The sequence below is a fragment of the Schistocerca americana genome, chromosome 7 (genome assembly GCF_021461395.2).
Source record: "Schistocerca americana isolate TAMUIC-IGC-003095 chromosome 7, iqSchAmer2.1, whole genome shotgun sequence".
Lineage (NCBI taxonomy): Eukaryota > Metazoa > Arthropoda > Insecta > Orthoptera > Acrididae > Schistocerca > Schistocerca americana.
The window spans coordinates 135,293,640-135,310,020 of NC_060125.1; the positions used below are offsets into that span (position 1 = coordinate 135,293,640).

At 41.4% G+C, this 16,381-nt stretch overlaps 1 protein-coding gene across 1 annotated transcript in view; it reads left to right on the plus strand.

Annotated features, from left to right (window-relative positions):
- The window catches only part of LOC124622791 (myogenesis-regulating glycosidase-like), a 64,468-nt gene extending 53,578 nt beyond the window's left edge, over positions 1–10,890 (plus strand). The window contains exon 5 of the mRNA XM_047148584.1: positions 10,663–10,890. Within this exon, the coding sequence (XP_047004540.1) occupies positions 10,663–10,890 (228 nt within the window). The remainder of the gene's footprint in view (positions 1–10,662) is intronic.
- The last annotated feature ends 5,491 nt before the right edge of the window (positions 10,891–16,381 follow it).

Sequence of the window (16,381 nt, forward strand, 5' to 3'; positions counted from 1 at the left end):
GGAAGAATTATTAAATATTTGTTAGAACAAGAATACAAAGAAAAGGAGACTGAAGAACAAGCAGGTTTTAGAGCTGGAAGATCAACAATTGATCATATCTTTTGCCTACAACAAATTATTGAAAAAAAAATGGTTCGGGCACAACCTATACATTTAGTATTCATAGATATAGAAAAAGCCTATGATAGTGTGCCTTTATCCAGTTTATGGAAAGCTTTAATATCAATAGGAATAAATCCAAGAATAATTAAAGCAATTCAAAATTTATATAAAAATTCTATTTCAAAAATAAAAATTGGTAAATATCTATCACATGGATTCCAAGTCACAAAAGAATTACGTCAAGGATGTAGCATCTCACCTACATTGTATAAAATATATACAGAAGTAACTTTACAGAATTGGAAGAAAAAATGTCACGCTATGGGAATACCAATAAATGATAGAACAATATACTCGTTACAATTTGCAGATGACCAACTGATTATAGCCCAAGACTGTGAGGACATAGAGTATATGACCAGAAAATTGATTCAAGAATATAAAAAATCAGGTCTAAATGTAAACATGAATAAAACAAAGTACATGGTAATTGGTGGAGTGAATAGAGACTTAATATTAGAAGAAGGGATGGGAACAATAACAGCTACTGAGGAATATAAATATTTAGGTGTGAAAATTACAAATGATGGGAAACAGGACAAAGAAATTAGATCAAGAATAAATTCTGGAAAGACGACAATCTCTTTATTGAATGGAATTCTCTGGGACAAACACATAACAACTGATAACAAAATAAGGATTTTTAAAACAGTAGTTAGGAGCATTATTACATATGGTTCAGAAGTGTGGACAACAAAATGGCAACTGAAATCAAAATTATTAGCCACAGAAATGGATTTCTGAAGACGTTCAGCAAGAATATCAAGACGAGAAAGAATAAGAAATGAAGTAATCAGAGACAAGATGAAATGTAAAAATTCAATTATTGATTTCATCGAGCACAAACAACTTAAATGGTATGGACACATCAGACGAATGGAACAGGAAAGGCTACCAAAATGCATAATCGACTGGGTACCAATTGGAAGAAGAAAAAGGGGACGACCACCTCATACATGGGTACACGGAGTTCAGTCAGCAATGAGGAAGAACAGCATTCCTGAAGATTTATGGACAAATAGAGAAGAGTGGAGAACAATAATTAGTGACTTACTGTAATCTAGAATAGATGCTGGAAAAATGTACTCACATTGTAAATCCAGAATAATAATAATTTAATATGGTGGTCAATCGGTCAGTAATCTTTTAATTGTTTAGAATCTATCACCTTTGGTACCAACACCAACAGCCGACCGTTGTGGCCGAGCGGTTCTAGGTGCTTCAGTCTGGAATCGCGCGACCGCTACGGTCGCAGGTTCGAATCCTACCTCGGGCATGGATGTGTGTCATGTCCTTAGGTTAGTTAGGCTTAAGTAGTTCAAAGTTCTAGGGGACTGATGACCTCAGATGTTAAGTCCCATAGTGCTCAGAGCCATTTGAACCATTGTTTACACCAATACCAACAGTCCTGGGGCAAAACTGCGGGGGGGATAAAATTTTTGTAACTGTTTCGTTGAGAATTTCTGTGCTTCCGGAGCCGACACCATCCATCCATCAAAGGATGAGAGTCTAGGGAAATCTATTCCTGTTGCCTTGTTTTCAGGTGCTGCGTGGATTGTTAAACGCATTTCTGCGGAAGTAAAACGTTCTAATAGGCCCTCGTTTTGAGCCTGCCTTACCTCACTGAGCATGTAAGGTGGAATGGTATCCTCGTAATTATAACAGGATTTCGGTAGCGCATAATATTTGGTAAAATGATATCCTACGTGTTGCTTTGTGGTCACCTGTGCATCTTAATACATATTTTGTTCATCAATTAGACGTTTAATTAACTTCTGCTCGATTTTCTTCTGTATTCCACATAATAGGAGAAGTAAGTTCCGAAGGAACATCATAATTGTTGGTTGCTCAGATTAGTCTGTCATACAAGAATTGTCGAGTTAAGGATATGTTTTTTTTTTCTCTAACCCGTTTTATTTTAACAAAGCTTTGTTGCAAGGCTTCATGGTTCGCGTTTAAATCTCTGACATACATGAAATGTAATTCGATAGTTGATTTATCCCACTTCGCTTTTTCCTTGGCGCACTATTTCGCTTTATTTATGGTTTAACGTATTCGCACGGCTCTGATAGCGTGTCTGCTTGGAGCTCCATTGGTTCCATAATTCTAAAATAGCCTGTTTCACTAATTGGTCTTTCAAAAGGCAGATGTTCAAGTGCCGCGCACCACGTCCTCTAAAGGCTGTTTGGCAGGGAAGGTTGATCCTAATATGGTAATCACAGTAATTGAAAAACCTTCTGTTCACAATTTCGTGCCGGTTACAGTGAACATCAGAGCTTTGACAGTACGTTCTATCTAATCTCTTCGCGGTGATGTTCGCTAAAAAAGCGTAGGTCGTGACATTGGGGCGCAGTGTTATCTAGGCGTCTACCAACTCTACTCCACTTGTCAAAGTTTGCAGTTCCTCACAATTATTATAGTTTGTGGCCTGGTCTTCCCCCCGTGGTACACAGTAGATGTCTCCGCCTACGGCCATTGTGTAATGAGAGCTTCCTAAAATAATTACTAAGTCCTCGGTAAATAAGTAGCTTCTGCGTGCTCTGCTATTTGTTCCCGATGGCACATAAAGGTGGACAAGAAACGTATTGTGCAATTGCAATGCTGCGCTCCTTCCGATGTCCACAGCAGTCTTTATCGCATGCAGAATATCTTCTTTGAACAAAATTACAGTGCCACAAGAACCGTCAACTGCCTCAAAATTACTTATTCACTTTATTTCACACTGAATGACTTCTTGGAGTGGAATAATACCTGTGTCTGCAGCGAAAAGATAATCTTTTAACGGCCGGATATTAAGAGCCGATTAAACGCTGATTATATTGAGAGTTGTAATGTTATAACATTGCATAGGTAGTCTTTTCGTAACTAATTGCCAAATGTTATTTAATGAACACCAATATCGTCGGACCACGGAATCCTTTTGACCGTAGTCTGCACCTCCCGTGGATTCGACGGCTCCTGTCTGCAATGTCATAACAATGCCACTGTCTTCCGGTTCATATTTGCCACCTTCCTCTACAGACGCTGCATTTCCTATGTCTTCAATTTTTTTTAGAATTTCTCTAATTCGATTCAGTTTCTGTTCTAACACCTGGATCTCTTGCTCCGTCTGTATCATCGTCGTTTTCTTAAGTCTAAAGTTTCTGAAGCTTTTGGGGTGTGTCCGCTTCTGTCTGCGGAATCTGTGCTCCTCCATTGAACTGTTTGAATCGTCGTGGTTTTCGTGCCTATTATTTCTTTTACGATGATCCACTGCCGGCACTGCTTTGGGTGTGCAGTTTCTACGGTCTCCTGTTCCAGGCCTCCTATGTGCAGCGCCACGGAAGTGCTTCAGGATGCCTCGGTTGGACTCACTAGGAGTGGCTCTCAACGGTGCACCGTTTGGTCTATAGGTCGTAGTGTGTGTCGTTTTTATCGTGCCGGAAATCGAGATCCTGTGATGTCTCGTGCCTGTATCCCCGTCTAAGTGTTGTGGCATTTTGTTTCCCGTAAGTTTCGTCAGTTCACTCCCTACGTATTCGCTAGATATGGACTGACATTTTGCAATTTCCTGACCATAATAATGTAACCAAATACGTACGTCCGCGACTTTCAGCAGTCGGATGCTTAATGAAAAAGAAAACTTCAAAGCATATTTTCGCACTGGTTGCTCCATTGTGGAAACAATAAATGCATTCGGTCTCCTCCCTGAGCTATCCTAGGCGGACTGACTAGCAACTCTCACTGCTTTTCTTCCCCCATACGGTTTCGTATCAACACCGGTTTCACTGCAGAATGAAAAATTCATTCTAGAAACTGTAACTCATATTCCACTGAGCCACGTCTACGCAATACGCTTTCATCCAGAAGTGCTTATCCCGCAAGGCATGCAGGCGAACTTTCTGCGTAGTTTGGGAGGTAGGAGGTAAAGTACTGTCGGAAGTGAGGCAGTGATGGTTAGTCGTGATCCGTGACTGCGTGCTTGGACAACTGAGACGGCAGAGTACTTATCGGCAAAAGGCAAAGGTTCCAGTTTCGAGCGCCAGCCTGGTACACAGGTTTAATCTGACAGGAAGTTCCATATGAGCGAACACTCCATTCTAGACTAGTCTTGTTCTCACGATCGCAACGGTAGCGATACACAGTCACCTCAAGAACCTTTCTGCATTCTTCATTTCAGACTGCTTGTTGAAACCTTGTAAGCTCTCGTCCATGGGGTAACTGGTATCTGTCTTCAATGATCTACCAATTCGGTTCTCATATATTTTCATGATGCTCTCCTGTGAGTTAGGTGAACCCGTAACCATTCCTGACGTCGTTCTTTCTATGTGCTCAGTACCCCTCATTAATCCTATTTGGTGTGGGTCTTACACATTTACAGTTCATGGTAATGAACTGAAGACAGCACTGATAAATTTAGAAACACAGGGGTATACAGATTACAATGTGGCGGGTGTGAAGGCTTTTATGTGACGCAAACAGGGAGATCGTTTTTTACGTGCTTTCGTGAGCACACGAGTGCCCACAATGAGTCCGCTTTGGGTGACCGTCTGCGGGGCTCGAACCATAAAATTACTGATACGCAACAAGGTATGAAAATCTTGCATGAAGCCCCTAAAGGAAGCAAACTCAACGTTTTGGAAAACATCGAAATTTACAAAAACAGAAAGAGTTTTCCAAGCAAGTTGTTGAACGACCAATTAGAATCGGCGGACCATAATTTCTTTGACATATTTGATGCGGTGCTCTAGTGATCGTATGTGGCCTCTTCACACACTATGATGGCTGTTGTGTATCTGTTATGCTCGGAAAACCACCTATAGAGTACTGCTAATGCCATATATGGGTCGCGTTTTTTGCAGGGCGTAGCCTGCTATGTTATGGTAAATGCTTGTTTGAGGTCTGCCGTGTAATTGGTCAGCCTCGCTGTAAATCTTTGCTTGATGATTACCATTGCCCGCCAAATGTGTATTCGTCACGTTTCCATATTCTACAGATATATTTGTGTATGGCCGGCCAGAATGGGCGTTTCTTGGTATCGTAGTAATGTGTTTCCCATTACTCCCCATGCGGTGAGTTGAACGGACGGAACGAGTTCCATGCCGGTGGGAGCGCACGTGGAGTTTTTGAGCACCTTGGTGCGCATGTGTGTTTTTCCCCCCTGTTCCCGTGCCCCCTCGGTTTGTTCTGATCTTCCTTAATTTTGTGTGCCTATGCAGGTTTTCATAGTCGGTCCGTACTACGTTCATAATGAGTTCATAGATGGTGAGAGCCTTGTATAACACGTTAGCACTTTTTTAGCCTTTACAATACCTAAGACCGTAGTTCCCAGACAGGTAAAGCACACCAAAAAGGTTTTAATCACTCGTCACATTGTATCTATGTCGTGTTATGAACGACTTACTATGTGTAAATTCCTGACTTCCATATATGAATAAGGGTCAATTATAATATGTAGTTTTGTATGGCGCTAATATGTATAGTGCCTTTGCTTCAGATGTTTTTACTCTGTAAATGACGATTATGTGTGGTATGTATAGTATGCATAGCATATACAGGGTGTTACAAAAAGGTACGGCCAAACTTTCAGAATCCATTCCTCACACACAAATAAAGAAAAGATGTTATGTGGACATGAGTCCGGAAACGCTTAATTTCCATGTTAGAGCTCATTTTAGTTTCGTCAGTATGTACCGCCAGTTGGCCCAATTGAAGGAAGGTAATGTTGACTTCGGTGCTTGTGTTGACATGCGACTCATTGCTCTACAGTATTAGCATGAAGCACATCAGTACGTAGCATCAACAGGTTAGTGTTAATCACGAACGTGGTTTTGCGGTCAGTGCAATGTTTACAAATGCGGAGTTGGCAGATGCCCATTTGATGTATGGATTAGCACGGGGCAATAGCCGTGGCGCGGTGCGTTTGTGTCGAGACAGATTTCCAGAACGAAGGTGTCCCGACAGGAAGACGTTCGAAGCAACTGACCGGCGTCTTAGGGAGCACGGAACATTCCAGCCTATGACTCGCGACTGGGGAAGACCTAGAACGACGAGGACACCTGCAATGGGCGAGGCAATTCTTCGTGCAGTTGACGATAACCCTAATGACAGCGTCAGAGAAGTTGCTGCTGTACACGGTAACGTTGACCACGTCACTGTATGGAGAGTGCTACTGGAGAACCAGTTGTTTCCGTACCATGTACAGCGTGTGCAGGCACTATCAGCAGCTGACTGGCCTCCACGGGTACACTTCTGCTAATGGTTCATCCAACAATGTGTCAATCCTGATTTCAGTGCAAATGTTCTCTTTACGGATGAGGCTTCATTCCAACGTGATCAAATTGTAAATTTTCACAATCAAAATGTGTGGGGTGACGACAATCCGCACGCAATTGTGCAATCACGTCATCAACACAGATTTTCTGTGGACGTTTGGGCAAGCATTGTTGGTGATGTCTTGATTGGGCCCCATGTTCTTCCACCTACGCTCAATGGAGCACGTTATCATGATTTCATACGGGATACTCTACCTGTGCTGCTAGAACATGTGCCTTTACAAGTACGACACAACATGTGGTTCATGCACGATGGAGCTCCTGCACATTTCAGTCGAAGTGTTCGTACGCTTCTCAACAACAGATTAGGTGACCGATGGATTGGTAGAGGCGGACGAATTCCATGGCCTCCACGCTCTCCTGACCTCAACCCTCTTGACTTTCATTTATGGGGGCATTTGAAAGCTCTTGTCTACGCAACCTCGATACCAAATGTAGAGACTGTTAGTGCTCGTATTGTGGACGGCTGTGATACAATACGCCATTCTCCAGGGCTGCATCAGCGCATCAGGGATTCCATGCGACGGAGGGTGGATGCATGTATCCTCGCTAACGGAGGACATTTTGAACATTTCCCGTAACAAAGTGTTTGAAGTCACGCTGGTACGTTCTGTTGCTGTGTGTTTCCATTCCATGACTAATGTGATTTGAAGAGAAGTAATAAAATGAGCTCTAATATGGAAAGTAAGCGTTTCCGGACACATGTCCACATAACATATTTTCTTTCTTTGTGTGTGAGGAATATTTCCTGGAAGTTTGGCCGTACCTTTTTGTAACACCCTATGTAATATGTACAGTAAGTGTATCTGAAAGTGTTCTTTGCGTGGGTATTTGATTAGCAGTAATAGTAAAGTTGTATTGTTTTATTAATGAGTGGTTATACCATGGGACTGTGTGTGCACTGCTTGGACAACGCTATCTAGTGGCCGGTTGGGAATCACTAGAATCGCAGCCGGTAAACCGGCGCGGAATAGGGCAGTGTGAGGCCGACCCGGCCATGTACCCGCAGTTTTATCTTGTGACTTCGGTTTTACATATCTGAAGTAAAGTAATGACCATGAGAGTATTTTTTTTAATTTTTTTCTGACAATGATTTTGTATCAGCTGGTCTGCCTCATGTCTCGTTATATCCAAATGGTTTATAAATGTTAAGCTACATTCAGGTATGTGGTACTGTACTGATAGTAATGTATATAATGTAACTCATGTAAGCCCTCCCTCAAACCTGTGATGTTATATCTTCACAGATCCAGTGATGGCACCTTTAGTGTGTTGAAACTGGGTATCCAGTAAATAGTATTTAAGCGATCTTAGCTTTTGAATTATTTCTACTCTTGAATAAATCATCCAGTTTTCTTATATTATAATCATTTGTTTGTGCGTACATGTACACCAGATCTACCTATTTACGTCCCATTCGAATAAATCCTTCGTGGTGCGTCGTGTAGTTATTTTCTTTTCTTGTGAGCGTATATAAATTTACGATTCCTTCTCTTTTCACTTGGGAAATGCTAAATTAAATCTAATTATGGATTCTAAATTTGGAAAACAGGAAAGTTATTATATACATATACACATAAACATATACACTACTAGCTAAACATAGAGTAGTTCAGTTGACTACTACCTCTGCTGACTGTAAAAAGATTGAAATAACACTTGATGAAATAAAAGAAATTGTACAGATAATTAAGCTAGACGAAAAGTTAATTCTGATATGGGACAGGATTCGACAGTAGGAAAAGGAAGAAAAGAAAAATTTTTGGATGATATGACTGAAGAGAAAGTTTGAAAGGAGAAGCTGCGTGGGATAAATTTCCACACACCCTTATTTAATCACGGCAAACAAGAATCATGAAAGTAGTTTGTACAAATGGAAAAGACCTGGAGACATCGGAAGGTCTCAGATAGATTATATAATGGTAAAACAAACACTTGATAACTACATTTAAAACTGCAATACCTCTCCAGGGACAAATGTGAACTCTAGTCATATCTTGCTGGTTCTGTACCGCGAATTAAAGTATAGAAATAGCAGTGAGACAGAATTAAGAAGAGGAGACGCTGATGAAGTGAAAGAACAATTGCGTGTTGAGAATTTCTCGTGACTACACAGGAGAAAAGTGTACTAATGAAGACAACTGGGTAGCTTTGAGCGATGAAACAGTGAATTCAGAAGGCGACAAATAGGTAAAAAGACAAGACCAAGGAGAAATTCTTGTATATTACACGCGGCGATAGCAGTGATAAAATACAGAGAGCGGAACTTGCACAGATACCAGACTGAAGTTATAAGAGTCGAAGGAAACTTTGCGGTAAGTTTCATTTGCTTCTAAGGTTATATGAAGTAGCCATATTTTTATTTTGAGGACAATTTTGTAGCGACAACCATTAGCCGTGAGTCATAAGAATGAAGCGGAACGGCTACACTTTAAGCTTACATGATGACTAATGATATTGTTTTAGTACCAACTCTTAGAAACCAAGTTCTGCAGATATGTCAGGTGAATCGATCAAATTATATATCTTGCTTAGCATGATAACCTTGTTCGACCAAGTATCGTCCCTTACATCCGGCGTATTAATAGTATTTATTTTGCATTTTTGCTTCTTGTAGGCTAGTAAATAAAATCTTTTGGTTGGTCGGTAGTGACACATCATAGACAGTGAGCTATGACAGTCCAATAGGGTGGCGTCAGCCCAACGCATCAGTTTGAACAAATCGAGAGTACCAAGAATGGGTTTCTACTGTAGAACTTCTGGAAGGATATACGTAAGGTAAACGCATTGAAAATAGGCTTGAAAAACCGATGTTTATCAGATTGTATTACATTTAAAAACAGTACAACGATATGAGCTTTTTATTAACACGCCGTGAACTGCAAAATGCACAGAACTTAATATACAAGCTGTTGATCAACGAAAGCTAGTATTTACAGTAGATGATAAACTTGTCGTTATAAAGTGAAACGCAATAAGAAAGAAGTTTCCTTATGCGGGAGGGATACTGACATTTTTCCAAGTATTAAGAGAGTGCCTATAGCTAAAAAGAAGTCGAATACTTTGCGAGTGTGATCATCCCTTAATTTACATCGACGTTCGACAGTTAAATGTCGTGGTTTACAAATGAAATAAACGTCTTGCCTACTATTATCCGTTTATTATGTTCATTTCACTTGCAATTTGAAGTACTTCTTGTTTATTTCAGGAAGGCTGACTTCCAGATTGCATGTGTTTGTTATTTGTAAGAGCAGTATTTGCACCAGTGTTCACGGTGGCTGAGTGCGCAGCTTATTATTTCAGTTTAAAGCTGACCTATGAGGAGCATTTCCTTCATGTTCATCCGTTAACACGTTTTAGCTTAAGGAAATTCCCAAGGCAAGCACAACAACATATTGCTAGCAAGTAATCACTACCAGTACGTCTGTAAAGTCGAATACTATCCGTTCGCACTTTCGGAGTTGTGCTCAGATACAAACAGGGTAGAATTACGTTCGAAATCCATGAAAAAATACAGGTGCCAAAATTTGGAATTAACGTATAGAATAATACAGCAAGCCCAAATAGGACTGTAAGATATTAGACGATATTTCTAGCGACAGGAATTCTCCGAATACTAAGCAGAATTTCGGTATTAAATGAGACGTTTCTTGGTATGTTTGTATTTCTCACAATACGTTTAGAATCTGGATATTAGCTTTTGTTAATAAGAGACTTGAATTCTAAGTTGAGTTCATTCATGGTATTACGGCTCACAGCAAAAGAAAATACAGTTTTAAATGTAATCTAATCTGGTAAATATCGGTTTTGTAAGCAAACTCTCTGATTCCTTTACCTTACTCATCTCATGCATTTACCATACCTACCTCCTCCAAGAAATTCTACGATGTTGAGTCATTCATCGTGCTCTCGATGTGTTCAACTTGAAGATGACTAAGCTTGGTTTCTAGAAAACTCTAAATGTCGCAAAACGCAAGACATTTCTCTTTTCTTCTCATGCACTCATGCGTGTATACGTCTGTACTAACTTATCTTCTGAATGTCAGGTCATGTTTTTTATTTTTTCTATCATGCACCCATACACATACACAAAATTTTTGTTGTCTACATTATTTTTTTACTTTACACAGACTAAGCTGCCGTTTTCTTCGTATGCACAGACATTAAATTGCCAGCTTACTTTCAGGCACTCCTCAATGAGACTGGGATCGACTCGCTCAAGTTCGGCGCCGGCGAGACGAACCTGCTGCCGCAGCTGCCCGTACTCGAGCCCGCCGAACTGAACCCCGTCGTCTTCACCGACCAGTACACGAGTACCGCCTCCCAGTTCGGGCCGCTGGTCGAGATGCGCGCCAGTGTCCAGAGCCAGCGGCTGCCCCACTTCTTCCGCATGGTCGACCTGGACAGCAACTGAAGCGGCCAGAACGGTCTCCAGGCGATGATATCCAAACTTCTACAGATGAACATTGTCAGTCACCCTTTCGTGTTGCCGGACATGGTGGGTGGGAACGGCTACCACGGCGAGAGTCCATCCAGTGACCTGTTCATTCGCTGGCTTCAGACCAACGTCTTCATGCCAGTGGTGCAGTATTCCCTCGCGCCATGGAACTTCGACAACGAGGTGCGTTAGAATCTCATGTATATGGCGCTGTTTCCTTACACATGTGCACACTAAATATTTATTTCCTGGTCAATAAATTAGAGTCCAGTTGCAGAGTCACTGGCATCGGGTGATGTGTACATACAGTTAAGCGGATTGATATGGAAATCAAATTTCATTTGAACCCTTTATCGCTATAAATACGTACATAACAAACAATAGCATGGTGAAGAGTAGGACGGGTTTGAGTACTGTGAGAGATAGGTAAGCTAGGCAGGATAGAAAACTGGTCCGAATAGAGCATGGATGTCGCCCAGTGGCCTCCGATGGAGCAGCACTAATAGGTCATACAGAGGTAATTAAATGGTTTAATGATTCTATGATTTCGATCCCTGAACTATTTCCCAATTGCATCTATAGCCCCGGCGTCTAGAGTGTCGAGACGAACGTAAGATATGCTCCGATTACGGGCATCTGCTATCCTATCAACCAAGTTCGCGACTCCTTCCCAACAACTGACTACCTTTTTGTGACCACAGTAGTAATATCACTGAGTACTGCCGTAATATGCATACGGATGATTGGCCGTCTCGTCTCCAGACAGAGTGTGGGGAGCGCTCAATACACACAGTGAATTATAAAAGCAATGGGAGGCCCTTCTCTTAATGAATGGATAATGGTAAATTTGAAAATGACAGTCACGTGTTTTAATGTGGTTAAATCCTGGCGAAATAGTATTACTCTGTAGATCTCTCTTTCCCTACGAAATTTTGACTCATTTGGTGTATGGAAGACGTAAATGTGATCTCTGTGTGGTCATTAGATGTTTCTAAGGGCTTTACATTCTGTCCGACAAGCAGTGTTTGATAATAAGCGATACGACAGGAACGATCATTCGAAGCGAGAACGTCTGGTACATATGGACTTTAACATGTATTCCTCAAGAGCTATCAGCACTTCTTCATTTTTCGATAATGTGAAACAGATCTCTTCTACTGCAAGTTCCTCGTTTCCCATATTTTGGGAGCAGATAGTATAACGTTCTACGAGTCGGGGCGTGGAATGTCAGAAGCTTGAACGTGGTAGGGAAACTAGAAAATCTGAAAAGGGAAATGCAAAGGCTCAATCTAGATATAGTGGGGGTCAGTGAAGTGAAGTGGAAGGAAGACAAGGATTTCTGGTCAGATGAGTATCGGGTAATATCAACAGCAGCAGAAAATGGTATAACAGGTGTAGGATTTGTTATGAGTAGGAAGGTAGGGTAGAGGGTGTATTACTGTGAACAGTTCAGTGACCGGGTTGTTCTAATCAGTATCGACAGCAGACCAACACCGACAACGATAGTTCAGGTATACATGCTGACGTCGCAAGCTGAAGATGAACAGACAGAGAAAGTGTATGAGGATATTGAAAGGGTAATGCAGTATGTAAAGGGAGACGAAAATCTAATAGTCATGGCGACTGGAATGCAGTTGTAGGGGAAGGAGTAGAAGAAAAAGTTACAGGAGAATATGGGCTTGCGACAAGGAATGAAAGAGGAGAAAGACTAATTGAGTTCTGTAATAGCGAATACCCTGTTCAACAATCACAAGAGGAAGAGGTATACTTGGAAAAGGCCGGGAGATACGGGAAGATTTCAATTAGATTACATCATGGTCAGACAGAGATTCCGAAATCAGATACTGGATTGTAAGGCGTACCCAGGAGCAGATATAGACGCAGACCACAATATAGAAGTGATGAAGAATAGGCTGAAGTTCAAGCCATTAGTCAGGAAGAATCAATACGCAAAGAAGTGGGATACGGAAGTACTAAGGAATGACGAGATACGTTTGAAGTTCTTTAACGCTATAGATACAGCAATAAGGAATAGCGCAGTAGGCAGTACAGTTGAAGAGGAATGGACATCTCTAAAAAGGGCCATCACAGAAGTTGGGAAGGAAAACATAGGTACAAAGAAGGTAGCTGCGAAGAAACCATGGGTAACAGAAGAAATACTTCAGTTGATTGATGACAGGAGGAAGTACAAACATGTCCCGCCAAAATCAGGAATACAGAAATACAAGTCGCTGAGGAATGAAATAAATAGGAAGTGCAGGGAAGCTAGGACGAAATGGCTGCAGGAAAAATGTAAAGACATCGAAAAAGATATGATTGTCGGAAGGAGAGACTCAGCATACAGGAAAGTCAAAACAAACTTTGGTGACATTAAAAGCAACGGTGGTAACATTAAGAGTGCAACGGGAATTCCACTGTTAAATGCAGAGGAGAGAGCAGAGAGCAGATAGGTGGAAAGAATACATTGAAAGCCTCTATGAGGGTGAAGATTTGTCTGATGTGATAGAAGAAGAAACAGGAGTCGATTTAGAAGAGATAGGGGATCCAGTATTAGAATCGGAATTTAAAAGAGCTTTGGAGGACTTACGGTCAAATAAGGCAGAAGGGATAGATGAAAGTCCATCAGAATTTCTAAAATCATTGGGGGAAGTGGCAACAAAACGACTATTCACGTTGGTGTGTAGAATATATGAGTCTGGTGACATACCATCTGACTTTCGGATGAGCATCATCCACACAATTCCGAAGACGGCTAGAGCTGACAAGTGCGAGAATTATCGCACAATCAGCTTAACAGCTCATGCATCGAAGCTGCTTACAAGAATAATATGCAGAAGAATGGAAAAGAAAATTGAGAATGCGCGAGGTGACGGTCAGTTTGGCTTTTCGGAAAAGTAAAGGGACGAGAGAGGCAATTCTGACGTTACGGCTAATAATGGAAGCAAGGCTAAAGAAAAATCAGGACACTTTCATAGGATTTGTCGACCTGGAAAAAGCGTTCGACAATATAAAATGGTGCAAGCTGTTCGAGTTTCTGAAAAAAAGTAGGGGTAAGCTATAGGGAGAGACGGGTCGTATACAATATGTACAACAACCAAGAAGGAATAATAAGAGTGGACGATCAAGAACGAAGTGCACGTATTCAGAGGGGTGTAAGACAAGGATGTAGCCTTTCGCCCCTACTCTTCAATCTGTACATCGAGGAAGCAATGATAGAAATAAAAGTAAGATTCAGGAGTGGAATTAAAATACGAGGCGAAAGGATATCAATGATACGATTCGCTGATGACATTGCTATCCTGAGTGAAAGTGAAGAAGAATTAAATGATCTGCTAAACGGAATGAACAGTCTAATGAGTACACAGTATGGTTTGAGAGTAAATCGGAGAATGACGAAGGTAATGAGAAGTAGTAGAAATGAGAACAGCGAGAAACTTAACATCAGGATTGATGGTCACGAAGTCATTGAAGTTAAGGAATTCTGCTACCTAGGCAGTAAAATAACCAATGACGGACGGAGCAAGGAGAACATCAAAAGCAGACTCGCTATGGCAAAAAAGGCATTTCTGGCCAAGAGAAGTCTACTAATATCAAATACCGGCCTTAATTTGAGGAAGAAATTTCTGAGGATGTACGTGTGGAGTACAGCATTGTATGGTAGCGAAACATGGACTGTGGGAAAACCGGAACAGAAGAGAATCGAAGCACTTGAGATGTCGTGCTATAGACGAATGTTGAAAATTAGGTGGACTGATAAGGTAAGGAATGAGGAGGCTCTACGCAGAATCGGAGAGGAGAGGAATATGTGGAAAACACTGATAAGGAGAAGGGACAGACATGAGGGAATGACTTCCATGGTACTAGAGGGAGCTGTAGAGGGCAAAAACTGTAGAGGAAGACAGAGATTGGAACACGTCAAGCAAATAATTGAGGACGTAGGTTGCAAGTGCTACTCTGAGATGAAAAGGTTAGCACAGGAAAGGAATTTGTGGCGTATCGCATCAAACCAGCCAGTAGACTGATGACAAAAAAAAAATTATAGACCTAAATAAGGAAAAACTGTCCAGTATACATGGGGCTATGAGCATTTGTATCACTGTAGCCAAGATGAACAAGTGATCATAGTTCTTAAACTATGCACCACTTTAGTGCTCATGCTTACTGGATTACAGTTTTTGTGCTGCATACCGCTACGTCTCAAAAAATGGAAATCTAAATGCTTGCAGTAGAAAAGAGAATTTTTTCGCAGTATTGATGATGAAGAAGTGCTCCTCGCTCTTGACGTATACAGTACATAGCTTACATTTACCAGATATTTTGCTTCGAATGATTGTTCCAGTCATATCCCTGCATACTGACCATTCCTCGTGGGACAATCTGTATTGAGGATATCTATGTTTACTGGTTTTTACACTGGCGTGAAGGTCATTAGAGGTGCTACCTGTGATGTTTCAGTGCATTCTGACGCCGATACCGTAATACTTCATTTAACCTTTCAACATCACAATGATAAACCATATACAGAGTGAAAAGTATTTAAACCGACAAACTCTGGGAGGTTGTAGGGAATATCAAAATAAACATTTTCTCTTGTGTCATTTTTTTCCTATGAGCAGTATTTAAACCCGTAGAGGAAGATTTCTCTGGCGGAAATTAATTAAACCAACAAACACTTTTCCATTTTTTTATGACCAAGAGACAACGCATTAACACAACCTAATTTCAATTACAGTAGATTTTCAAATATGCCTCCATTGACACGTAAACAAAGGTTACACAGTCGTATCATGTTCTGTCTGACATGGGCAAAAACCCCAGGTGTATCCTGAATTGTTCCTGCTGCTGCTACTATCCGGGCAACCACATCCTCTTCTGATGCAACAGGAGTTGCGAAGACAAGGTTGCGCATCTCTCCCCACACAGTAAAGTCCAGAAGGGACATATCTGGGGATCGAGTAGGCCATGATAGAGGACCACCTCTGCCAAACGTGGGTTTCTGGGAATCGTCGGTCCAGGAATACACGCACACGACGACTGAAATGTGCCGGCGCCCCGTCATGTTGGAACCACATGCGTTTTCTTGTAGGTAGCGGGACGTCTTCCAGCATTTCTGGCAATGCTCTGGCGAGAAAATTGTAATAGTGCCTGCCATTTAATGGCCTAGGTAGTAGACACGGCCCAGTTAAACAGTCCCCAACAACACAGACCCACACATTAACGAAGAACCAAACTTGATGAGCGATAGTAACTGTGGCATGTGGGTTATCCTCACTCCAAACATGCGAATTGTGCATGTTGAAGACTCCATCGCGCCCGAACGTTGCTCCATCGGTAAACAACACAGAGGATGGAAATATAGGATGCATTTCACACTGTTCCAGGTACCACTGCGAAAAAATGTGCTCTGGGTGCATAATCAACTGGTTCCAGGTTGTGGACACGCTGTAAGTGAAATGGACGTAACAGT